At 49.3% G+C, this 27,061-nt stretch overlaps 1 protein-coding gene across 1 annotated transcript; it reads right to left on the bottom strand.

Annotated features, from left to right (window-relative positions):
• Positions 1-11,073: 11,073 nt before the first annotated feature.
• LOC142028232 (uncharacterized) lies at positions 11,074-13,309 on the bottom strand. The gene is made up of 2 exons (XM_075022199.1): positions 12,684-13,309; positions 11,074-12,614 (listed from the first exon to the last, which is right to left on the bottom strand). Exons 1-2 carry the CDS (start codon positions 13,245-13,247, stop codon positions 11,766-11,768), a joined length of 1,413 nt encoding a protein of 470 aa, XP_074878300.1. The 5' UTR covers positions 13,248-13,309; the 3' UTR covers positions 11,074-11,765.
• Between the last annotated feature and the right edge of the window lie 13,752 nt (positions 13,310-27,061).

A 27,061-nucleotide genomic window follows, 5' to 3' on the forward strand; every position in this document is an offset into this window, starting at 1 on the left:
CCCTAACCATAACCCTAAACCCTAACCCTAACCCTAACCCTAACCCTAGCCCTAACCCTAGCCCTAAGTCGTACCCTAACCCTAATCCTAACCCTAACCCAACCTTAACCCTAAAACTAACCTTAGCCCTTAAAACTAACCTAATAGAAACCCTAACCCTAACTCCTAACCCTAAGCCTAACCTAACCCTAACCCTAACCCTAGCCGTAACCCTAACCCTAACCCTAACCCTAGCCCTAACCCTAACCCTAACCCTAACCCTAACCTTAGCCCTAACCCTAACCCCTAACCCCTAACCGTAACGCTAACCCTAAGCCTAACCCCTAACCCCTAACCCCTAACCCTAACCATAACCCTAAACCCTAACCCTAACCCTAACCCTAACCCTAGCCCTAACCCTAGCCCTAAGTCGTACCCTAACCCTAATCCTAACCCTAACCCAACCTTAACCCTAAAACTAACCTTAGCCCTTAAAACTAACCTAATAGAAACCCTAACCCTAACTCCTAACCCTAAGCCTAACCTAACCCTAACCCTAACCCTAGCCGTAACCCTAACCCTAACCCTAACCCTAGCCCTAACCCTAACCCTAACCCTAACCCTAACCTTAGCCCTAACCCTAACCCCTAACCCCTAACCGTAACGCTAACCCTAAGCCTAACCCCTAACCCCTAACCCCTAACCCTAACCATAACCCTAAACCCTAACCCTAACCCTAACCCTAACCCTAGCCCTAACCCTAGCCCTAAGTCGTACCCTAACCCTAATCCTAACCCTAACCCAACCTTAACCCTAAAACTAACCTTAGCCCTTAAAACTAACCTAATAGAAACCCTAACCCTAACTCCTAACCCTAAGCCTAACCTAACCCTAACCCTAACCCTAGCCGTAACCCTAACCCTAACCCTAACCCTAGCCCTAACCCTAACCCTAACCCTAACCCTAACCTTAGCCCTAACCCTAACCCCTAACCCCTAACCGTAACGCTAACCCTAAGCCTAACCCCTAACCCCTAACCCCTAACCCTAACCATAACCCTAAACCCTAACCCTAACCCTAACCCTAACCCTAGCCCTAACCCTAGCCCTAAGTCGTACCCTAACCCTAATCCTAACCCTAACCCAACCTTAACCCTAAAACTAACCTTAGCCCTTAAAACTAACCTAATAGAAACCCTAACCCTAACTCCTAACCCTAAGCCTAACCTAACCCTAACCCTAACCCTAGCCGTAACCCTAACCCTAACCCTAACCCCCTAGCCCTAACCCTAACCCTAACCCTAACCCTAACCTTAGCCCTAACCCTAACCCCTAACCCCTAACCGTAACGCTAACCCTAAGCCTAACCCCTAACCCCTAACCCCTAACCCTAACCATAACCCTAAACCCTAACCCTAACCCTAACCCTAACCCTAGCCCTAACCCTAGCCCTAAGTCGTACCCTAACCCTAATCCTAACCCTAACCCAACCTTAACCCTAAAACTAACCTTAGCCCTTAAAACTAACCTAATAGAAACCCTAACCCTAACTCCTAACCCTAAGCCTAACCTAACCCTAACCCTAACCCTAGCCGTAACCCTAACCCTAACCCTAACCCTAGCCCTAACCCTAACCCTAACCCTAACCCTAACCTTAGCCCTAACCCTAACCCCTAACCCCTAACCGTAACGCTAACCCTAAGCCTAACCCCTAACCCCTAACCCCTAACCCTAACCATAACCCTAAACCCTAACCCTAACCCTAACCCTAACCCTAGCCCTAACCCTAGCCCTAAGTCGTACCCTAACCCTAATCCTAACCCTAACCCAACCTTAACCCTAAAACTAACCTTAGCCCTTAAAACTAACCTAATAGAAACCCTAACCCTAACTCCTAACCCTAAGCCTAACCTAACCCTAACCCTAACCCTAGCCGTAACCCTAACCCTAACCCTAACCCTAGCCCTAACCCTAACCCTAACCCTAACCCTAACCTTAGCCCTAACCCTAACCCCTAACCCCTAACCGTAACGCTAACCCTAAGCCTAACCCCTAACCCCTAACCCCTAACCCTAACCATAACCCTAAACCCTAACCCTAACCCTAACCCTAACCCTAGCCCTAACCCTAGCCCTAAGTCGTACCCTAACCCTAATCCTAACCCTAACCCAACCTTAACCCTAAAACTAACCTTAGCCCTTAAAACTAACCTAATAGAAACCCTAACCCTAACTCCTAACCCTAAGCCTAACCTAACCCTAACCCTAACCCTAGCCGTAACCCTAACCCTAACCCTAACCCTAGCCCTAACCCTAACCCTAACCCTAACCCTAACCTTAGCCCTAACCCTAACCCCTAACCCCTAACCGTAACGCTAACCCTAAGCCTAACCCCTAACCCCTAACCCCTAACCCTAACCATAACCCTAAACCCTAACCCTAACCCTAACCCTAACCCTAGCCCTAACCCTAGCCCTAAGTCGTACCCTAACCCTAATCCTAACCCTAACCCAACCTTAACCCTAAAACTAACCTTAGCCCTTAAAACTAACCTAATAGAAACCCTAACCCTAACTCCTAACCCTAAGCCTAACCTAACCCTAACCCTAACCCTAGCCGTAACCCTAACCCTAACCCTAACCCTAGCCCTAACCCTAACCCTAACCCTAACCCTAACCTTAGCCCTAACCCTAACCCCTAACCCCTAACCGTAACGCTAACCCTAAGCCTAACCCCTAACCCCTAACCCCTAACCCTAACCATAACCCTAAACCCTAACCCTAACCCTAACCCTAACCCTAGCCCTAACCCTAGCCCTAAGTCGTACCCTAACCCTAATCCTAACCCTAACCCAACCTTAACCCTAAAACTAACCTTAGCCCTTAAAACTAACCTAATAGAAACCCTAACCCTAACTCCTAACCCTAAGCCTAACCTAACCCTAACCCTAACCCTAGCCGTAACCCTAACCCTAACCCTAACCCTAGCCCTAACCCTAACCCTAACCCTAACCCTAACCTTAGCCCTAACCCTAACCCCTAACCCCTAACCGTAACGCTAACCCTAAGCCTAACCCCTAACCCCTAACCCCTAACCCTAACCATAACCCTAAACCCTAACCCTAACCCTAACCCTAACCCTAGCCCTAACCCTAGCCCTAAGTCGTACCCTAACCCTAATCCTAACCCTAACCCAACCTTAACCCTAAAACTAACCTTAGCCCTTAAAACTAACCTAATAGAAACCCTAACCCTAACTCCTAACCCTAAGCCTAACCTAACCCTAACCCTAACCCTAGCCGTAACCCTAACCCTAACCCTAACCCTAGCCCTAACCCTAACCCTAACCCTAACCCTAACCTTAGCCCTAACCCTAACCCCTAACCCCTAACCGTAACGCTAACCCTAAGCCTAACCCCTAACCCCTAACCCCTAACCCTAACCATAACCCTAAACCCTAACCCTAACCCTAACCCTAACCCTAGCCCTAACCCTAGCCCTAAGTCGTACCCTAACCCTAATCCTAACCCTAACCCAACCTTAACCCTAAAACTAACCTTAGCCCTTAAAACTAACCTAATAGAAACCCTAACCCTAACTCCTAACCCTAAGCCTAACCTAACCCTAACCCTAACCCTAGCCGTAACCCTAACCCTAACCCTAACCCTAGCCCTAACCCTAACCCTAACCCTAACCCTAACCTTAGCCCTAACCCTAACCCCTAACCCCTAACCGTAACGCTAACCCTAAGCCTAACCCCTAACCCCTAACCCCTAACCCTAACCATAACCCTAAACCCTAACCCTAACCCTAACCCTAACCCTAGCCCTAACCCTAGCCCTAAGTCGTACCCTAACCCTAATCCTAACCCTAACCCAACCTTAACCCTAAAACTAACCTTAGCCCTTAAAACTAACCTAATAGAAACCCTAACCCTAACTCCTAACCCTAAGCCTAACCTAACCCTAACCCTAACCCTAGCCGTAACCCTAACCCTAACCCTAACCCTAGCCCTAACCCTAACCCTAACCCTAACCCTAACCTTAGCCCTAACCCTAACCCCTAACCCCTAACCGTAACGCTAACCCTAAGCCTAACCCCTAACCCCTAACCCCTAACCCTAACCATAACCCTAAACCCTAACCCTAACCCTAACCCTAACCCTAGCCCTAACCCTAGCCCTAAGTCGTACCCTAACCCTAATCCTAACCCTAACCCAACCTTAACCCTAAAACTAACCTTAGCCCTTAAAACTAACCTAATAGAAACCCTAACCCTAACTCCTAACCCTAAGCCTAACCTAACCCTAACCCTAACCCTAGCCGTAACCCTAACCCTAACCCTAACCCTAGCCCTAACCCTAACCCTAACCCTAACCCTAACCTTAGCCCTAACCCTAACCCCTAACCCCTAACCGTAACGCTAACCCTAAGCCTAACCCCTAACCCCTAACCCCTAACCCTAACCATAACCCTAAACCCTAACCCTAACCCTAACCCTAACCCTAGCCCTAACCCTAGCCCTAAGTCGTACCCTAACCCTAATCCTAACCCTAACCCAACCTTAACCCTAAAACTAACCTTAGCCCTTAAAACTAACCTAATAGAAACCCTAACCCTAACTCCTAACCCTAAGCCTAACCTAACCCTAACCCTAACCCTAGCCGTAACCCTAACCCTAACCCTAACCCTAGCCCTAACCCTAACCCTAACCCTAACCCTAACCTTAGCCCTAACCCTAACCCCTAACCCCTAACCGTAACGCTAACCCTAAGCCTAACCCCTAACCCCTAACCCCTAACCCTAACCATAACCCTAAACCCTAACCCTAACCCTAACCCTAACCCTAGCCCTAACCCTAGCCCTAAGTCGTACCCTAACCCTAATCCTAACCCTAACCCAACCTTAACCCTAAAACTAACCTTAGCCCTTAAAACTAACCTAATAGAAACCCTAACCCTAACTCCTAACCCTAAGCCTAACCTAACCCTAACCCTAACCCTAGCCGTAACCCTAACCCTAACCCTAACCCTAGCCCTAACCCTAACCCTAACCCTAACCCTAACCTTAGCCCTAACCCTAACCCCTAACCCCTAACCGTAACGCTAACCCTAAGCCTAACCCCTAACCCCTAACCCCTAACCCTAACCATAACCCTAAACCCTAACCCTAACCCTAACCCTAACCCTAGCCCTAACCCTAGCCCTAAGTCGTACCCTAACCCTAATCCTAACCCTAACCCAACCTTAACCCTAAAACTAACCTTAGCCCTTAAAACTAACCTAATAGAAACCCTAACCCTAACTCCTAACCCTAAGCCTAACCTAACCCTAACCCTAACCCTAGCCGTAACCCTAACCCTAACCCTAACCCTAGCCCTAACCCTAACCCTAACCCTAACCCTAACCTTAGCCCTAACCCTAACCCCTAACCCCTAACCGTAACGCTAACCCTAAGCCTAACCCCTAACCCCTAACCCCTAACCCTAACCATAACCCTAAACCCTAACCCTAACCCTAACCCTAACCCTAGCCCTAACCCTAGCCCTAAGTCGTACCCTAACCCTAATCCTAACCCTAACCCAACCTTAACCCTAAAACTAACCTTAGCCCTTAAAACTAACCTAATAGAAACCCTAACCCTAACTCCTAACCCTAAGCCTAACCTAACCCTAACCCTAACCCTAGCCGTAACCCTAACCCTAACCCTAACCCTAGCCCTAACCCTAACCCTAACCCTAACCCTAACCTTAGCCCTAACCCTAACCCCTAACCCCTAACCGTAACGCTAACCCTAAGCCTAACCCCTAACCCCTAACCCCTAACCCTAACCATAACCCTAAACCCTAACCCTAACCCTAACCCTAACCCTAGCCCTAACCCTAGCCCTAAGTCGTACCCTAACCCTAATCCTAACCCTAACCCAACCTTAACCCTAAAACTAACCTTAGCCCTTAAAACTAACCTAATAGAAACCCTAACCCTAACTCCTAACCCTAAGCCTAACCTAACCCTAACCCTAACCCTAGCCGTAACCCTAACCCTAACCCTAACCCTAGCCCTAACCCTAACCCTAACCCTAACCCTAACCTTAGCCCTAACCCTAACCCCTAACCCCTAACCGTAACGCTAACCCTAAGCCTAACCCCTAACCCCTAACCCCTAACCCTAACCATAACCCTAAACCCTAACCCTAACCCTAACCCTAACCCTAGCCCTAACCCTAGCAAGTCGTACCCTAACCCTAATCCTAACCCTAACCCAACCTTAACCCTAAAACTAACCTTAGCCCTTAAAACTAACCTAATAGAAACCCTAACCCTAACTCCTAACCCTAAGCCTAACCTAACCCTAACCCTAACCCTAGCCGTAACCCTAACCCTAACCCTAACCCTAGCCCTAACCCTAACCCTAACCCTAACCCTAACCTTAGCCCTAACCCTAACCCCTAACCCCTAACCGTAACGCTAACCCTAAGCCTAACCCCTAACCCCTAACCCCTAACCCTAACCATAACCCTAAACCCTAACCCTAACCCTAACCCTAACCCTAGCCCTAACCCTAGCCGCTAAGTCGTACCCTAACCCTAATCCTAACCCTAACCCAACCTTAACCCTAAAACTAACCTTAGCCCTTAAAACTAACCTAATAGAAACCCTAACCCTAACTCCTAACCCTAAGCCTAACCTAACCCTAACCCTAACCCTAGCCGTAACCCTAACCCTAACCCTAACCCTAGCCCTAACCCTAACCCTAACCCTAACCCTAACCTTAGCCCTAACCCTAACCCCTAACCCCTAACCGTAACGCTAACCCTAAGCCTAACCCCTAACCCCTAACCCCTAACCCTAACCATAACCCTAAACCCTAACCCTAACCCTAACCCTAACCCTAGCCCTAACCCTAGCCCTAAGTCGTACCCTAACCCTAATCCTAACCCTAACCCAACCTTAACCCTAAAACTAACCTTAGCCCTTAAAACTAACCTAATAGAAACCCTAACCCTAACTCCTAACCCTAAGCCTAACCTAACCCTAACCCTAACCCTAGCCGTAACCCTAACCCTAACCCTAACCCTAGCCCTAACCCTAACCCTAACCCTAACCCTAACCTTAGCCCTAACCCTAACCCCTAACCCCTAACCGTAACGCTAACCCTAAGCCTAACCCCTAACCCCTAACCCCTAACCCTAACCATAACCCTAAACCCTAACCCTAACCCTAACCCTAACCCTAGCCCTAACCCTAGCCCTAAGTCGTACCCTAACCCTAATCCTAACCCTAACCCAACCTTAACCCTAAAACTAACCTTAGCCCTTAAAACTAACCTAATAGAAACCCTAACCCTAACTCCTAACCCTAAGCCTAACCTAACCCTAACCCTAACCCTAGCCGTAACCCTAACCCTAACCCTAACCCTAGCCCTAACCCTAACCCTAACCCTAACCCTAACCTTAGCCCTAACCCTAACCCCTAACCCCTAACCGTAACGCTAACCCTAAGCCTAACCCCTAACCCCTAACCCCTAACCCTAACCATAACCCTAAACCCTAACCCTAACCCTAACCCTAACCCTAGCCCTAACCCTAGCCCTAAGTCGTACCCTAACCCTAATCCTAACCCTAACCCAACCTTAACCCTAAAACTAACCTTAGCCCTTAAAACTAACCTAATAGAAACCCTAACCCTAACTCCTAACCCTAAGCCTAACCTAACCCTAACCCTAACCCTAGCCGTAACCCTAACCCTAACCCTAACCCTAGCCCTAACCCTAACCCTAACCCTAACCCTAACCTTAGCCCTAACCCTAACCCCTAACCCCTAACCGTAACGCTAACCCTAAGCCTAACCCCTAACCCCTAACCCCTAACCCTAACCATAACCCTAAACCCTAACCCTAACCCTAACCCTAACCCTAGCCCTAACCCTAGCCCTAAGTCGTACCCTAACCCTAATCCTAACCCTAACCCAACCTTAACCCTAAAACTAACCTTAGCCCTTAAAACTAACCTAATAGAAACCCTAACCCTAACTCCTAACCCTAAGCCTAACCTAACCCTAACCCTAACCCTAGCCGTAACCCTAACCCTAACCCTAACCCTAGCCCTAACCCTAACCCTAACCCTAACCCTAACCTTAGCCCTAACCCTAACCCCTAACCCCTAACCGTAACGCTAACCCTAAGCCTAACCCCTAACCCCTAACCCCTAACCCTAACCATAACCCTAAACCCTAACCCTAACCCTAACCCTAACCCTAGCCCTAACCCTAGCCCTAAGTCGTACCCTAACCCTAATCCTAACCCTAACCCAACCTTAACCCTAAAACTAACCTTAGCCCTTAAAACTAACCTAATAGAAACCCTAACCCTAACTCCTAACCCTAAGCCTAACCTAACCCTAACCCTAACCCTAGCCGTAACCCTAACCCTAACCCTAACCCTAGCCCTAACCCTAACCCTAACCCTAACCCTAACCTTAGCCCTAACCCTAACCCCTAACCCCTAACCGTAACGCTAACCCTAAGCCTAACCCCTAACCCCTAACCCCTAACCCTAACCATAACCCTAAACCCTAACCCTAACCCTAACCCTAACCCTAGCCCTAACCCTAGCCCTAAGTCGTACCCTAACCCTAATCCTAACCCTAACCCAACCTTAACCCTAAAACTAACCTTAGCCCTTAAAACTAACCTAATAGAAACCCTAACCCTAACTCCTAACCCTAAGCCTAACCTAACCCTAACCCTAACCCTAGCCGTAACCCTAACCCTAACCCTAACCCTAGCCCTAACCCTAACCCTAACCCTAACCCTAACCTTAGCCCTAACCCTAACCCCTAACCCCTAACCGTAACGCTAACCCTAAGCCTAACCCCTAACCCCTAACCCCTAACCCTAACCATAACCCTAAACCCTAACCCTAACCCTAACCCTAACCCTAGCCCTAACCCTAGCCCTAAGTCGTACCCTAACCCTAATCCTAACCCTAACCCAACCTTAACCCTAAAACTAACCTTAGCCCTTAAAACTAACCTAATAGAAACCCTAACCCTAACTCCTAACCCTAAGCCTAACCTAACCCTAACCCTAACCCTAGCCGTAACCCTAACCCTAACCCTAACCCTAGCCCTAACCCTAACCCTAACCCTAACCCTAACCTTAGCCCTAACCCTAACCCCTAACCCCTAACCGTAACGCTAACCCTAAGCCTAACCCCTAACCCCTAACCCCTAACCCTAACCATAACCCTAAACCCTAACCCTAACCCTAACCCTAACCCTAGCCCTAACCCTAGCCCTAAGTCGTACCCTAACCCTAATCCTAACCCTAACCCAACCTTAACCCTAAAACTAACCTTAGCCCTTAAAACTAACCTAATAGAAACCCTAACCCTAACTCCTAACCCTAAGCCTAACCTAACCCTAACCCTAACCCTAGCCGTAACCCTAACCCTAACCCTAACCCTAGCCCTAACCCTAACCCTAACCCTAACCCTAACCTTAGCCCTAACCCTAACCCCTAACCCCTAACCGTAACGCTAACCCTAAGCCTAACCCCTAACCCCTAACCCCTAACCCTAACCATAACCCTAAACCCTAACCCTAACCCTAACCCTAACCCTAGCCCTAACCCTAGCCCTAAGTCGTACCCTAACCCTAATCCTAACCCTAACCCAACCTTAACCCTAAAACTAACCTTAGCCCTTAAAACTAACCTAATAGAAACCCTAACCCTAACTCCTAACCCTAAGCCTAACCTAACCCTAACCCTAACCCTAGCCGTAACCCTAACCCTAACCCTAACCCTAGCCCTAACCCTAACCCTAACCCTAACCCTAACCTTAGCCCTAACCCTAACCCCTAACCCCTAACCGTAACGCTAACCCTAAGCCTAACCCCTAACCCCTAACCCCTAACCCTAACCATAACCCTAAACCCTAACCCTAACCCTAACCCTAACCCTAGCCCTAACCCTAGCCCTAAGTCGTACCCTAACCCTAATCCTAACCCTAACCCAACCTTAACCCTAAAACTAACCTTAGCCCTTAAAACTAACCTAATAGAAACCCTAACCCTAACTCCTAACCCTAAGCCTAACCTAACCCTAACCCTAACCCTAGCCGTAACCCTAACCCTAACCCTAACCCTAGCCCTAACCCTAACCCTAACCCTAACCCTAACCTTAGCCCTAACCCTAACCCCTAACCCCTAACCGTAACGCTAACCCTAAGCCTAACCCCTAACCCCTAACCCCTAACCCTAACCATAACCCTAAACCCTAACCCTAACCCTAACCCTAACCCTAGCCCTAACCCTAGCCCTAAGTCGTACCCTAACCCTAATCCTAACCCTAACCCAACCTTAACCCTAAAACTAACCTTAGCCCTTAAAACTAACCTAATAGAAACCCTAACCCTAACTCCTAACCCTAAGCCTAACCTAACCCTAACCCTAACCCTAGCCGTAACCCTAACCCTAACCCTAACCCTAGCCCTAACCCTAACCCTAACCCTAACCCTAACCTTAGCCCTAACCCTAACCCCTAACCCCTAACCGTAACGCTAACCCTAAGCCTAACCCCTAACCCCTAACCCCTAACCCTAACCATAACCCTAAACCCTAACCCTAACCCTAACCCTAACCCTAGCCCTAACCCTAGCCCTAAGTCGTACCCTAACCCTAATCCTAACCCTAACCCAACCTTAACCCTAAAACTAACCTTAGCCCTTAAAACTAACCTAATAGAAACCCTAACCCTAACTCCTAACCCTAAGCCTAACCTAACCCTAACCCTAACCCTAGCCGTAACCCTAACCCTAACCCTAACCCTAGCCCTAACCCTAACCCTAACCCTAACCCTAACCTTAGCCCTAACCCTAACCCCTAACCCCTAACCGTAACGCTAACCCTAAGCCTAACCCCTAACCCCTAACCCCTAACCCTAACCATAACCCTAAACCCTAACCCTAACCCTAACCCTAACCCTAGCCCTAACCCTAGCCCTAAGTCGTACCCTGTAGCATTCGCTACATATCAAGGTGCCACGCTTAGATCACTGGTCGGCCCGGACCAGGGAAAGAGACAGATAACACACACAGTGTGAGCGCCAACTTCCGGCTTTTATTGCGCAGTTAATTCCTTTTATACTAACAAGGGGAGGTGGGGTTACAGGTACATCACAAGGCTGCGACTAAACCTCTAACTTTCCGTGACAACGCGAGATCTTCCGAACGCCGACCCCTACATCTCTCCCCTCCCCATGACGAGTTGGCTTCTATTGTTATGAACAATTCCACACAAAGAAATAACTATATAAAGTGCCATGAGTAGAAACATATCTCTACAACTACTTAAAAACACTCTATCTTAAACACCCGTAAATGTCCCATTTACCCTGCAGAGCAAAAAGCTCCTTTATAGAAATTCACACAAGAGGTATATTGAAAGTTAAGACTTGGAAAGAGTTACTTCTATTACTCTATAAGGCTTATCGTTGGTGTGTTGATATTAAGGCTTAATGTCCGAGGCACCTAGATTCCTGGCCGCGAGTTCCGACAGTCGGATCCCATAAAGGCACGTATTGATGGACTCTGAGAGGGATGTCATCCGGATACCCAAGGTGTCATAAGCCAGGACAGGATAACAGCAATCTGTAAGAAAACTCAAACACTACGAGGTTAAGGCAGGACGAATCATACGACTAGGAACCCATTTCAGGAGCCCTTCACGTGTTTGTACACAGGCATACCCTCGCTCATGCTATGTTTAATCAAAGTATGCTTAACACACTTTTTACCTAAAGCAAGTTCTACATACACTTACTGGCTTTATCAGTAAGTGGATTCCGCACTGACTCACAGCATTCTTTAAGTTCTCAAGGACTTTCCAGTGAAACGCCTCTCTCCTTTTTTTTTTTTTTTTTTTTTTTTTTTTTACTCCCCTCCAATGCCTCTGTAAGGTGTCCTGTCCCTCCCTTGCCTGTCTCTGTAGCGCACTTCTCGATGGCTGCCGTATCACGCCATCCATCCTCTCCTCATCGGAATAATCGGAGTCTATAGCTGCTGGTACCGAGCGCCAGTTTCGGAAGGGCCCAGCCGAAGGATTAACCCGTTCCGGCCCAGGAGCGGCAGACGGCGCAGTTGATGGCGCAGCAAGAATAGGCACAACAGGGCCAGGCCCCGCAGGCAAAGGCGCAGCCAGCACAGGCTCAGTAGGCCCGGCCCGCACAGGCAACGGCTCGGCCCGCACAGGCAACGGCCCGGCCCGCACAGGCACGGGCCCGACCGCCGCAGGCAACGGCCCGGCCCGTACAGGCACGGGCCCGACCGCCGCAGGTATAGGCGCAGCCTCCGCAGGCAAAGGCTCGGCCGCCACAGGCAAAGGCTCGGCCGCCACAGGCAAAGGCTCGGCCGCCGCAGGCACTGGCGCAGCCTGCGCAGGCAAAGGCTCGGCCGCCACAGGCAAAAACTCAGCCCGCGCAGGCAGAGGCCCGGCCGCCACAGGCAAAGGCTCAGCCGCCGCAGGCACTGGCGCAGCCTGCGCAGGCAGAGGCTCGGCCGCCACAAGCAAAGGCTCACCCGCCGCAGGCACTGGCGCAGCCTGCGCAGGCAAAGGCTCGGCCGCCACAGGCAAAAACTCAGCCTGCACAGGCAAAGGCTCGGCCGCCGCAGGCAAAAACTCAGCCTGCACAGGCAAAGGCTCACCCTGCACAGGCAAAGGCTCGGCAGGCACAGAGTCAACCTGCATAGGCTCGGCAGGCAGAAACTCCGCCTGCTCTCCCGGCAAGGGCGCCTGGTTTCCCTCGCCGGGGGGTGGTTCCCCCGCTGCTACAGTTTTTAACTCTCTCAGCTTCTTGAGCTCCCCCTCCGGGGGCGTTCTTTCCTCCCATTCCTTCACCTGACAGTACAAATCCCCCTTAACATCCCCGCCTGGAACCCAGTCCAGGAGGCAGTCCCGCAACTCCTTCAGAAGATCCTGCCGTAACACCTCCCATGCCCGCCGCAGAGAGGGCCCATCCAGTCTCGGAGGTACCGTCTCCACCGGAAAAACCCCTATCTCCGCCGCACCCTCTGAGTCCACGCTATCAGTCAGAGAGGAACCGCTCCGCGAGCCCCGCTCCACAACCACCCACTCCGTCTGATCTTGTCCCACCGTCTCTGGGGGCACTATCCCCCGTTGTTTTCGAACCGGCGCTTCATCCGCAAACAGGATAGCTCGCGCCGCCGACCTGCACTCCCTAGCCTTTTGTCCCACCTTAACTACCCCCTCCACCATGTCCCAAGCTCGTAATCGTTCCGCAGCGCCGTGCTCACCCTCGAGCGCCGACTGAAGCAACATCTCCCGACCCTAACCCTAGCCCTAAGTCGTACCCTAACCCTAATCCTAACCCTAACCCAACCTTAACCCTAAAACTAACCTTAGCCCTTAAAACTAACCTAATAGAAACCCTAACCCTAACTCCTAACCCTAAGCCTAACCTAACCCTAACCCTAACCCTAGCCGTAACCCTAACCCTAACCCTAACCCTAGCCCTAACCCTAACCCTAACCCTAACCCTAACCTTAGCCCTAACCCTAACCCCTAACCCCTAACCGTAACGCTAACCCTAAGCCTAACCCCTAACCCCTAACCCCTAACCCTAACCATAACCCTAAACCCTAACCCTAACCCTAACCCTAACCCTAGCCCTAACCCTAGCCCTAAGTCGTACCCTAACCCTAATCCTAACCCTAACCCAACCTTAACCCTAAAACTAACCTTAGCCCTTAAAACTAACCTAATAGAAACCCTAACCCTAACTCCTAACCCTAAGCCTAACCTAACCCTAACCCTAACCCTAGCCGTAACCCTAACCCTAACCCTAACCCTAGCCCTAACCCTAACCCTAACCCTAACCCTAACCTTAGCCCTAACCCTAACCCCTAACCCCTAACCGTAACGCTAACCCTAAGCCTAACCCCTAACCCCTAACCCCTAACCCTAACCATAACCCTAAACCCTAACCCTAACCCTAACCCTAACCCTAGCCCTAACCCTAGCCCTAAGTCGTACCCTAACCCTAATCCTAACCCTAACCCAACCTTAACCCTAAAACTAACCTTAGCCCTTAAAACTAACCTAATAGAAACCCTAACCCTAACTCCTAACCCTAAGCCTAACCTAACCCTAACCCTAACCCTAGCCGTAACCCTAACCCTAACCCTAACCCTAGCCCTAACCCTAACCCTAACCCTAACCCTAACCTTAGCCCTAACCCTAACCCCTAACCCCTAACCGTAACGCTAACCCTAAGCCTAACCCCTAACCCCTAACCCCTAACCCTAACCATAACCCTAAACCCTAACCCTAACCCTAACCCTAACCCTAGCCCTAACCCTAGCCCTAAGTCGTACCCTAACCCTAATCCTAACCCTAACCCAACCTTAACCCTAAAACTAACCTTAGCCCTTAAAACTAACCTAATAGAAACCCTAACCCTAACTCCTAACCCTAAGCCTAACCTAACCCTAACCCTAACCCTAGCCGTAACCCTAACCCTAACCCTAACCCTAGCCCTAACCCTAACCCTAACCCTAACCCTAACCTTAGCCCTAACCCTAACCCCTAACCCCTAACCGTAACGCTAACCCTAAGCCTAACCCCTAACCCCTAACCCCTAACCCTAACCATAACCCTAAACCCTAACCCTAACCCTAACCCTAACCCTAGCCCTAACCCTAGCCCTAAGTCGTACCCTAACCCTAATCCTAACCCTAACCCAACCTTAACCCTAAAACTAACCTTAGCCCTTAAAACTAACCTAATAGAAACCCTAACCCTAACTCTAACTCCTAACCCTAAGCCTAACCTAACCCTAACCCTAACCCTAGCCGTAACCCTAACCCTAACCCTAACCCTAGCCCTAACCCTAACCCTAACCCTAACCCTAACCTTAGCCCTAACCCTAACCCCTAACCCCTAACCGTAACGCTAACCCTAAGCCTAACCCCTAACCCCTAACCCCTAACCCTAACCATAACCCTAAACCCTAACCCTAACCCTAACCCTAACCCTAGCCCTAACCCTAGCCCTAAGTCGTACCCTAACCCTAATCCTAACCCTAACCCAACCTTAACCCTAAAACTAACCTTAGCCCTTAAAACTAACCTAATAGAAACCCTAACCCTAACTCCTAACCCTAAGCCTAACCTAACCCTAACCCTAACCCTAGCCGTAACCCTAACCCTAACCCTAACCCTAGCCCTAACCCTAACCCTAACCCTAACCCTAACCTTAGCCCTAACCCTAACCCCTAACCCCTAACCGTAACGCTAACCCTAAGCCTAACCCCTAACCCCTAACCCCTAACCCTAACCATAACCCTAAACCCTAACCCTAACCCTAACCCTAACCCTAGCCCTAACCCTAGCCCTAAGTCGTACCCTAACCCTAATCCTAACCCTAACCCAACCTTAACCCTAAAACTAACCTTAGCCCTTAAAACTAACCTAATAGAAACCCTAACCCTAACTCCTAACCCTAAGCCTAACCTAACCCTAACCCTAACCCTAGCCGTAACCCTAACCCTAACCCTAACCCTAGCCCTAACCCTAACCCTAACCCTAACCCTAACCTTAGCCCTAACCCTAACCCCTAACCCCTAACCGTAACGCTAACCCTAAGCCTAACCCCTAACCCCTAACCCCTAACCCTAACCATAACCCTAAACCCTAACCCTAACCCTAACCCTAACCCTAGCCCTAACCCTAGCCCTAAGTCGTACCCTAACCCTAATCCTAACCCTAACCCAACCTTAACCCTAAAACTAACCTTAGCCCTTAAAACTAACCTAATAGAAACCCTAACCCTAACTCCTAACCCTAAGCCTAACCTAACCCTAACCCTAACCCTAGCCGTAACCCTAACCCTAACCCTAACCCTAGCCCTAACCCTAACCCTAACCCTAACCCTAACCTTAGCCCTAACCCTAACCCCTAACCCCTAACCGTAACGCTAACCCTAAGCCTAACCCCTAACCCCTAACCCCTAACCCTAACCATAACCCTAAACCCTAACCCTAACCCTAACCCTAACCCTAGCCCTAACCCTAGCCCTAAGTCGTACCCTAACCCTAATCCTAACCCTAACCCAACCTTAACCCTAAAACTAACCTTAGCCCTTAAAACTAACCTAATAGAAACCCTAACCCTAACTCCTAACCCTAAGCCTAACCTAACCCTAACCCTAACCCTAGCCGTAACCCTAACCCTAACCCTAACCCTAGCCCTAACCCTAACCCTAACCCTAACCCTAACCTTAGCCCTAACCCTAACCCCTAACCCCTAACCGTAACGCTAACCCTAAGCCTAACCCCTAACCCCTAACCCCTAACCCTAACCATAACCCTAAACCCTAACCCTAACCCTAACCCTAACCCTAGCCCTAACCCTAGCCCTAAGTCGTACCCTAACCCTAATCCTAACCCTAACCCAACCTTAACCCTAAAACTAACCTTAGCCCTTAAAACTAACCTAATAGAAACCCTAACCCTAACTCCTAACCCTAAGCCTAACCTAACCCTAACCCTAACCCTAGCCGTAACCCTAACCCTAACCCTAACCCTAGCCCTAACCCTAACCCTAACCCTAACCCTAACCTTAGCCCTAACCCTAACCCCTAACCCCTAACCGTAACGCTAACCCTAAGCCTAACCCCTAACCCCTAACCCCTAACCCTAACCATAACCCTAAACCCTAACCCTAACCCTAACCCTAACCCTAGCCCTAACCCTAGCCCTAAGTCGTACCCTAACCCTAATCCTAACCCTAACCCAACCTTAACCCTAAAACTAACCTTAGCCCTTAAAACTAACCTAATAGAAACCCTAACCCTAACTCCTAACCCTAAGCCTAACCTAACCCTAACCCTAACCCTAGCCGTAACCCTAACCCTAACCCTAACCCTAGCCCTAACCCTAACCCTAACCCTAACCCTAACCTTAGCCCTAACCCTAACCCCTAACCCCTAACCGTAACGCTAACCCTAAGCCTAACCCCTAACCCCTAACCCCTAACCCTAACCATAACCCTAAACCCTAACCCTAACCCTAACCCTAACCCTAGCCCTAACCCTAGCCCTAAGTCGTACCCTAACCCTAATCCTAACCCTAACCCAACCTTAACCCTAAAACTAACCTTAGCCCTTAAAACTAACCTAATAGAAACCCTAACCCTAACTCCTAACCCTAAGCCTAACCTAACCCTAACCCTAACCCTAGCCGTAACCCTAACCCTAACCCTAACCCTAGCCCTAACCCTAACCCTAACCCTAACCCTAACCTTAGCCCTAACCCTAACCCCTAACCCCTAACCGTAACGCTAACCCTAAGCCTAACCCCTAACCCCTAACCCCTAACCCTAACCATAACCCTAAACCCTAACCCTAACCCTAACCCTAACCCTAGCCCTAACCCTAGCCCTAAGTCGTACCCTAACCCTAATCCTAACCCTAACCCAACCTTAACCCTAAAACTAACCTTAGCCCTTAAAACTAACCTAATAGAAACCCTAACCCTAACTCCTAACCCTAAGCCTAACCTAACCCTAAGCCTAACCCTAACCCTAACCCTAGCCGTAACCCTAACCCTAACCCTAACCCTAGCCCTAACCCTAACCCTAACCCTAACCCTAACCTTAGCCCTAACCCTAACCCCTAACCCCTAACCGTAACGCTAACCCTAAGCCTAACCCCTAACCCCTAACCCCTAACCCTAACCATAACCCTAAACCCTAACCCTAACCCTAACCCTAACCCTAGCCCTAACCCTAGCCCTAAGTCGTACCCTAACCCTAATCCTAACCCTAACCCAACCTTAACCCTAAAACTAACCTTAGCCCTTAAAACTAACCTAATAGAAACCCTAACCCTAACTCCTAACCCTAAGCCTAACCTAACCCTAACCCTAACCCTAGCCGTAACCCTAACCCTAACCCTAACCCTAGCCCTAACCCTAACCCTAACCCTAACCCTAACCTTAGCCCTAACCCTAACCCCTAACCCCTAACCGTAACGCTAACCCTAAGCCTAACCCCTAACCCCTAACCCCTAACCCTAACCATAACCCTAAACCCTAACCCTAACCCTAACCCTAACCCTAGCCCTAACCCTAGCCCTAAGTCGTACCCTAACCCTAATCCTAACCCTAACCCAACCTTAACCCTAAAACTAACCTTAGCCCTTAAAACTAACCTAATAGAAACCCTAACCCTAACTCCTAACCCTAAGCCTAACCTAACCCTAACCCTAACCCTAGCCGTAACCCTAACCCTAACCCTAACCCTAGCCCTAACCCTAACCCTAACCCTAACCCTAACCTTAGCCCTAACCCTAACCCCTAACCCCTAACCGTAACGCTAACCCTAAGCCTAACCCCTAACCCCTAACCCCTAACCCTAACCATAACCCTAAACCCTAACCCTAACCCTAACCCTAACCCTAGCCCTAACCCTAGCCCTAAGTCGTACCCTAACCCTAATCCTAACCCTAACCCAACCTTAACCCTAAAACTAACCTTAGCCCTTAAAACTAACCTAATAGAAACCCTAACCCTAACTCCTAACCCTAAGCCTAACCTAACCCTAACCCTAACCCTAGCCGTAACCCTAACCCTAACCCTAACCCTAGCCCTAACCCTAACCCTAACCCTAACCCTAACCTTAGCCCTAACCCTAACCCCTAACCCCTAACCGTAACGCTAACCCTAAGCCTAACCCCTAACCCCTAACCCCTAACCCTAACCATAACCCTAAACCCTAACCCTAACCCTAACCCTAACCCTAGCCCTAACCCTAGCCCTAAGTCGTACCCTAACCCTAATCCTAACCCTAACCCAACCTTAACCCTAAAACTAACCTTAGCCCTTAAAACTAACCTAATAGAAACCCTAACCCTAACTCCTAACCCTAAGCCTAACCTAACCCTAACCCTAACCCTAGCCGTAACCCTAACCCTAACCCTAACCCTAGCCCTAACCCTAACCCTAACCCTAACCCTAACCTTAGCCCTAACCCTAACCCCTAACCCCTAACCGTAACGCTAACCCTAAGCCTAACCCCTAACCCCTAACCCCTAACCCTAACCATAACCCTAAACCCTAACCCTAACCCTAACCCTAACCCTAGCCCTAACCCTAGCCCTAAGTCGTACCCTAACCCTAATCCTAACCCTAACCCAACCTTAACCCTAAAACTAACCTTAGCCCTTAAAACTAACCTAATAGAAACCCTAACCCTAACTCCTAACCCTAAGCCTAACCTAACCCTAACCCTAACCCTAGCCGTAACCCTAACCCTAACCCTAACCCTAGCCCTAACCCTAACCCTAACCCTAACCCTAACCTTAGCCCTAACCCTAACCCCTAACCCCTAACCGTAACGCTAACCCTAAGCCTAACCCCTAACCCCTAACCCCTAACCCTAACCATAACCCTAAACCCTAACCCTAACCCTAACCCTAACCCTAGCCCTAACCCTAGCCCTAAGTCGTACCCTAACCCTAATCCTAACCCTAACCCAACCTTAACCCTAAAACTAACCTTAGCCCTTAAAACTAACCTAATAGAAACCCTAACCCTAACTCCTAACCCTAAGCCTAACCTAACCCTAACCCTAACCCTAGCCGTAACCCTAACCCTAACCCTAACCCTAGCCCTAACCCTAACCCTAACCCTAACCCTAACCTTAGCCCTAACCCTAACCCCTAACCCCTAACCGTAACGCTAACCCTAAGCCTAACCCCTAACCCCTAACCCCTAACCCTAACCATAACCCTAAACCCTAACCCTAACCCTAACCCTAACCCTAGCCCTAACCCTAGCCCTAAGTCGTACCCTAACCCTAATCCTAACCCTAACCCAACCTTAACCCTAAAACTAACCTTAGCCCTTAAAACTAACCTAATAGAAACCCTAACCCTAACTCCTAACCCTAAGCCTAACCTAACCCTAACCCTAACCCTAGCCGTAACCCTAACCCTAACCCTAACCCTAGCCCTAACCCTAACCCTAACCCTAACCCTAACCTTAGCCCTAACCCTAACCCCTAACCCCTAACCGTAACGCTAACCCTAAGCCTAACCCCTAACCCCTAACCCCTAACCCTAACCATAACCCTAAACCCTAACCCTAACCCTAACCCTAACCCTAGCCCTAACCCTAGCCCTAAGTCGTACCCTAACCCTAATCCTAACCCTAACCCAACCTTAACCCTAAAACTAACCTTAGCCCTTAAAACTAACCTAATAGAAACCCTAACCCTAACTCCTAACCCTAAGCCTAACCTAACCCTAACCCTAACCCTAGCCGTAACCCTAACCCTAACCCTAACCCTAGCCCTAACCCTAACCCTAACCCTAACCCTAACCTTAGCCCTAACCCTAACCCCTAACCCCTAACCGTAACGCTAACCCTAAGCCTAACCCCTAACCCCTAACCCCTAACCCTAACCATAACCCTAAACCCTAACCCTAACCCTAACCCTAACCCTAGCCCTAACCCTAGCCCTAAGTCGTACCCTAACCCTAATCCTAACCCTAACCCAACCTTAACCCTAAAACTAACCTTAGCCCTTAAAACTAACCTAATAGAAACCCTAACCCTAACTCCTAACCCTAAGCCTAACCTAACCCTAACCCTAACCCTAGCCGTAACCCTAACCCTAACCCTAACCCTAGCCCTAACCCTAACCCTAACCCTAACCCTAACCTTAGCCCTAACCCTAACCCCTAACCCCTAACCGTAACGCTAACCCTAAGCCTAACCCCTAACCCCTAACCCCTAACCCTAACCATAACCCTAAACCCTAACCCTAACCCTAACCCTAACCCTAGCCCTAACCCTAGCCCTAAGTCGTACCCTAACCCTAATCCTAACCCTAACCCAACCTTAACCCTAAAACTAACCTTAGCCCTTAAAACTAACCTAATAGAAACCCTAACCCTAACTCCTAACCCTAAGCCTAACCTAACCCTAACCCTAACCCTAGCCGTAACCCTAACCCTAACCCTAACCCTAGCCCTAACCCTAACCCTAACCCTAACCCTAACCTTAGCCCTAACCCTAACCCCTAACCCCTAACCGTAACGCTAACCCTAAGCCTAACCCCTAACCCCTAACCCCTAACCCTAACCATAACCCTAAACCCTAACCCTAACCCTAACCCTAACCCTAGCCCTAACCCTAGCCCTAAGTCGTACCCTAACCCTAATCCTAACCCTAACCCAACCTTAACCCTAAAACTAACCTTAGCCCTTAAAACTAACCTAATAGAAACCCTAACCCTAACTCCTAACCCTAAGCCTAACCTAACCCTAACCCTAACCCTAGCCGTAACCCTAACCCTAACCCTAACCCTAGCCCTAACCCTAACCCTAACCCTAACCCTAACCTTAGCCCTAACCCTAACCCCTAACCCCTAACCGTAACGCTAACCCTAAGCCTAACCCCTAACCCCTAACCCCTAACCCTAACCATAACCCTAAACCCTAACCCTAACCCTAACCCTAACCCTAGCCCTAACCCTAGCCCTAAGTCGTACCCTAACCCTAATCCTAACCCTAACCCAACCTTAACCCTAAAACTAACCTTAGCCCTTAAAACTAACCTAATAGAAACCCTAACCCTAACTCCTAACCCTAAGCCTAACCTAACCCTAACCCTAACCCTAGCCGTAACCCTAACCCTAACCCTAACCCTAGCCCTAACCCTAACCCTAACCCTAACCCTAACCTTAGCCCTAACCCTAACCCCTAACCCCTAACCGTAACGCTAACCCTAAGCCTAACCCCTAACCCCTAACCCCTAACCCTAACCATAACCCTAAACCCTAACCCTAACCCTAACCCTAACCCTAGCCCTAACCCTAGCCCTAAGTCGTACCCTAACCCTAATCCTAACCCTAACCCAACCTTAACCCTAAAACTAACCTTAGCCCTTAAAACTAACCTAATAGAAACCCTAACCCTAACTCCTAACCCTAAGCCTAACCTAACCCTAACCCTAACCCTAGCCGTAACCCTAACCCTAACCCTAACCCTAGCCCTAACCCTAACCCTAACCCTAACCCTAACCTTAGCCCTAACCCTAACCCCTAACCCCTAACCGTAACGCTAACCCTAAGCCTAACCCCTAACCCCTAACCCCTAACCCTAACCATAACCCTAAACCCTAACCCTAACCCTAACCCTAACCCTAGCCCTAACCCTAGCCCTAAGTCGTACCCTAACCCTAATCCTAACCCTAACCCAACCTTAACCCTAAAACTAACCTTAGCCCTTAAAACTAACCTAATAGAAACCCTAACCCTAACTCCTAACCCTAAGCCTAACCTAACCCTAACCCTAACCCTAGCCGTAACCCTAACCCTAACCCTAACCCTAGCCCTAACCCTAACCTAACCTAACCCTAACCCTAACCTTAGCCCTAACCCTAACCCCTAACCCCTAACCGCTAACCTAACGCTAACCCTAACCCTAACCATAACCCTAAACCCTAACCCTAACCCTAACCCTAACCCTAGCCCTAACCCTAGCCCTAAGTCGTACCCTAACCCTAATCCTAACCCTAACCCAACCTTAACCCTAAAACTAACCTTAGCCCTTAAAACTAACCTAATAGAAACCCTAACCCTAACTCCTAACCCTAAGCCTAACCTAACCCTAACCCTAACCCTAGCCGTAACCCTAACCCTAACCCTAACCCTAGCCCTAACCCTAACCCTAACCCTAACCCTAACCTTAGCCCTAACCCTAACCCCTAACCCCTAACCGTAACGCTAACCCTAAGCCTAACCCCTAACCCCTAACCCCTAACCCTAACCATAACCCTAAACCCTAACCCTAACCCTAACCCTAACCCTAGCCCTAACCCTAGCCCTAAGTCGTACCCTAACCCTAATCCTAACCCTAACCCAACCTTAACCCTAAAACTAACCTTAGCCCTTAAAACTAACCTAATAGAAACCCTAACCCTAACTCCTAACCCTAAGCCTAACCTAACCCTAACCCTAACCCTAGCCGTAACCCTAACCCTAACCCTAACCCTAGCCCTAACCCTAACCCTAACCCTAACCCTAACCTTAGCCCTAACCCTAACCCCTAACCCCTAACCGTAACGCTAACCCTAAGCCTAACCCCTAACCCCTAACCCCTAACCCTAACCATAACCCTAAACCCTAACCCTAACCCTAACCCTAACCCTAGCCCTAACCCTAGCCCTAAGTCGTACCCTAACCCTAATCCTAACCCTAACCCAACCTTAACCCTAAAACTAACCTTAGCCCTTAAAACTAACCTAATAGAAACCCTAACCCTAACTCCTAACCCTAAGCCTAACCTAACCCTAACCCTAACCCTAGCCGTAACCCTAACCCTAACCCTAACCCTAGCCCTAACCCTAACCCTAACCCTAACCCTAACCTTAGCCCTAACCCTAACCCCTAACCCCTAACCGTAACGCTAACCCTAAGCCTAACCCCTAACCCCTAACCCCTAACCCTAACCATAACCCTAAACCCTAACCCTAACCCTAACCCTAACCCTAGCCCTAACCCTAGCCCTAAGTCGTACCCTAACCCTAATCCTAACCCTAACCCAACCTTAACCCTAAAACTAACCTTAGCCCTTAAAACTAACCTAATAGAAACCCTAACCCTAACTCCTAACCCTAAGCCTAACCTAACCCTAACCCTAACCCTAGCCGTAACCCTAACCCTAACCCTAACCCTAGCCCTAACCCTAACCCTAACCCTAACCCTAACCTTAGCCCTAACCCTAACCCCTAACCCCTAACCGTAACGCTAACCCTAAGCCTAACCCCTAACCCCTAACCCCTAACCCTAACCATAACCCTAAACCCTAACCCTAACCCTAACCCTAACCCTAGCCCTAACCCTAGCCCTAAGTCGTACCCTAACCCTAATCCTAACCCTAACCCAACCTTAACCCTAAAACTAACCTTAGCCCTTAAAACTAACCTAATAGAAACCCTAACCCTAACTCCTAACCCTAAGCCTAACCTAACCCTAACCCTAACCCTAGCCGTAACCCTAACCCTAACCCTAACCCTAGCCCTAACCCTAACCCTAACCCTAACCCTAACCTTAGCCCTAACCCTAACCCCTAACCCCTAACCGTAACGCTAACCCTAAGCCTAACCCCTAACCCCTAACCCCTAACCCTAACCATAACCCTAAACCCTAACCCTAACCCTAACCCTAACCCTAGCCCTAACCCTAGCCCTAAGTCGTACCCTAACCCTAATCCTAACCCTAACCCAACCTTAACCCTAAAACTAACCTTAGCCCTTAAAACTAACCTAATAGAAACCCTAACCCTAACTCCTAACCCTAAGCCTAACCTAACCCTAACCCTAACCCTAGCCGTAACCCTAACCCTAACCCTAACCCTAGCCCTAACCCTAACCCTAACCCTAACCCTAACCTTAGCCCTAACCCTAACCCCTAACCCCTAACCGTAACGCTAACCCTAAGCCTAACCCCTAACCCCTAACCCCTAACCCTAACCATAACCCTAAACCCTAACCCTAACCCTAACCCTAACCCTAGCCCTAACCCTAGCCCTAAGTCGTACCCTAACCCTAATCCTAACCCTAACCCAACCTTAACCCTAAAACTAACCTTAGCCCTTAAAACTAACCTAATAGAAACCCTAACCCTAACTCCTAACCCTAAGCCTAACCTAACCCTAACCCTAACCCTAGCCGTAACCCTAACCCTAACCCTAACCCTAGCCCTAACCCTAACCCTAACCCTAACCCTAACCTTAGCCCTAACCCTAACCCCTAACCCCTAACCGTAACGCTAACCCTAAGCCTAACCCCTAACCCCTAACCCCTAACCCTAACCATAACCCTAAACCCTAACCCTAACCCTAACCCTAACCCTAGCCCTAACCCTAGCCCTAAGTCGTACCCTAACCCTAATCCTAACCCTAACCCAACCTTAACCCTAAAACTAACCTTAGCCCTTAAAACTAACCTAATAGAAACCCTAACCCTAACTCCTAACCCTAAGCCTAACCTAACCCTAACCCTAACCCTAGCCGTAACCCTAACCCTAACCCTAACCCTAGCCCTAACCCTAACCCTAACCCTAACCCTAACCTTAGCCCTAACCCTAACCCCTAACCCCTAACCGTAACGCTAACCCTAAGCCTAACCCCTAACCCCTAACCCCTAACCCTAACCATAACCCTAAACCCTAACCCTAACCCTAACCCTAACCCTAGCCCTAACCCTAGCCCTAAGTCGTACCCTAACCCTAATCCTAACCCTAACCCAACCTTAACCCTAAAACTAACCTTAGCCCTTAAAACTAACCTAATAGAAACCCTAACCCTAACTCCTAACCCTAAGCCTAACCTAACCCTAACCCTAACCCTAGCCGTAACCCTAACCCTAACCCTAACCCTAGCCCTAACCCTAACCCTAACCCTAACCCTAACCTTAGCCCTAACCCTAACCCCTAACCCCTAACCGTAACGCTAACCCTAAGCCTAACCCCTAACCCCTAACCCCTAACCCTAACCATAACCCTAAACCCTAACCCTAACCCTAACCCTAACCCTAGCCCTAACCCTAGCCCTAAGTCGTACCCTAACCCTAATCCTAACCCTAACCCAACCTTAACCCTAAAACTAACCTTAGCCCTTAAAACTAACCTAATAGAAACCCTAACCCTAACTCCTAACCCTAAGCCTAACCTAACCCTAACCCTAACCCTAGCCGTAACCCTAACCCTAACCCTAACCCTAGCCCTAACCCTAACCCTAACCCTAACCCTAACCTTAGCCCTAACCCTAACCCCTAACCCCTAACCGTAACGCTAACCCTAAGCCTAACCCCTAACCCCTAACCCCTAACCCTAACCATAACCCTAAACCCTAACCCTAACCCTAACCCTAACCCTAGCCCTAACCCTAGCCCTAAGTCGTACCCTAACCCTAATCCTAACCCTAACCCAACCTTAACCCTAAAACTAACCTTAGCCCTTAAAACTAACCTAATAGAAACCCTAACCCTAACTCCTAACCCTAAGCCTAACCTAACCCTAACCCTAACCCTAGCCGTAACCCTAACCCTAACCCTAACCCTAGCCCTAACCCTAACCCTAACCCTAACCCTAACCTTAGCCCTAACCCTAACCCCTAACCCCTAACCGTAACGCTAACCCTAAGCCTAACCCCTAACCCCTAACCCCTAACCCTAACCATAACCCTAAACCCTAACCCTAACCCTAACCCTAACCCTAGCCCTAACCCTAGCCCTAAGTCGTACCCTAACCCTAATCCTAACCCTAACCCAACCTTAACCCTAAAACTAACCTTAGCCCTTAAAACTAACCTAATAGAAACCCTAACCCTAACTCCTAACCCTAAGCCTAACCTAACCCTAACCCTAACCCTAGCCGTAACCCTAACCCTAACCCTAACCCTAGCCCTAACCCTAACCCTAACCCTAACCCTAACCTTAGCCCTAACCCTAACCCCTAACCCCTAACCGTAACGCTAACCCTAAGCCTAACCCCTAACCCCTAACCCCTAACCCTAACCATAACCCTAAACCCTAACCCTAACCCTAACCCTAACCCTAGCCCTAACCCTAGCCCTAAGTCGTACCCTAACCCTAATCCTAACCCTAACCCAACCTTAACCCTAAAACTAACCTTAGCCCTTAAAACTAACCTAATAGAAACCCTAACCCTAACTCCTAACCCTAAGCCTAACCTAACCCTAACCCTAACCCTAGCCGTAACCCTAACCCTAACCCTAACCCTAGCCCTAACCCTAACCCTAACCCTAACCCTAACCTTAGCCCTAACCCTAACCCCTAACCCCTAACCGTAACGCTAACCCTAAGCCTAACCCCTAACCCCTAACCCCTAACCCTAACCATAACCCTAAACCCTAACCCTAACCCTAACCCTAACCCTAGCCCTAACCCTAGCCCTAAGTCGTACCCTAACCCTAATCCTAACCCTAACCCAACCTTAACCCTAAAACTAACCTTAGCCCTTAAAACTAACCTAATAGAAACC

This window comes from Buteo buteo, unplaced genomic scaffold (assembly GCF_964188355.1).
Source record: "Buteo buteo unplaced genomic scaffold, bButBut1.hap1.1 HAP1_SCAFFOLD_197, whole genome shotgun sequence".
Taxonomy (NCBI): Eukaryota; Metazoa; Chordata; class Aves; order Accipitriformes; family Accipitridae; genus Buteo; species Buteo buteo.

What these genes read in the sequence shown, in the direction of transcription:
- LOC142028232 (XM_075022199.1), bottom strand. Translation starts at nt 13,247, where the DNA reads ATGGTGGAGGGGGTAGTTAAGGTGGGACAAAAGGCTAGGGAGTGCAGG. An exon ending in TGCCTGCCGAGCCTTTGCCT is followed by an intron (nt 12,615 to 12,683) that starts GTGCAGGGTGAG and finishes TTGCCTGTGCAG; the next exon opens with GCTGAGTTTTTGCCTGTGGC.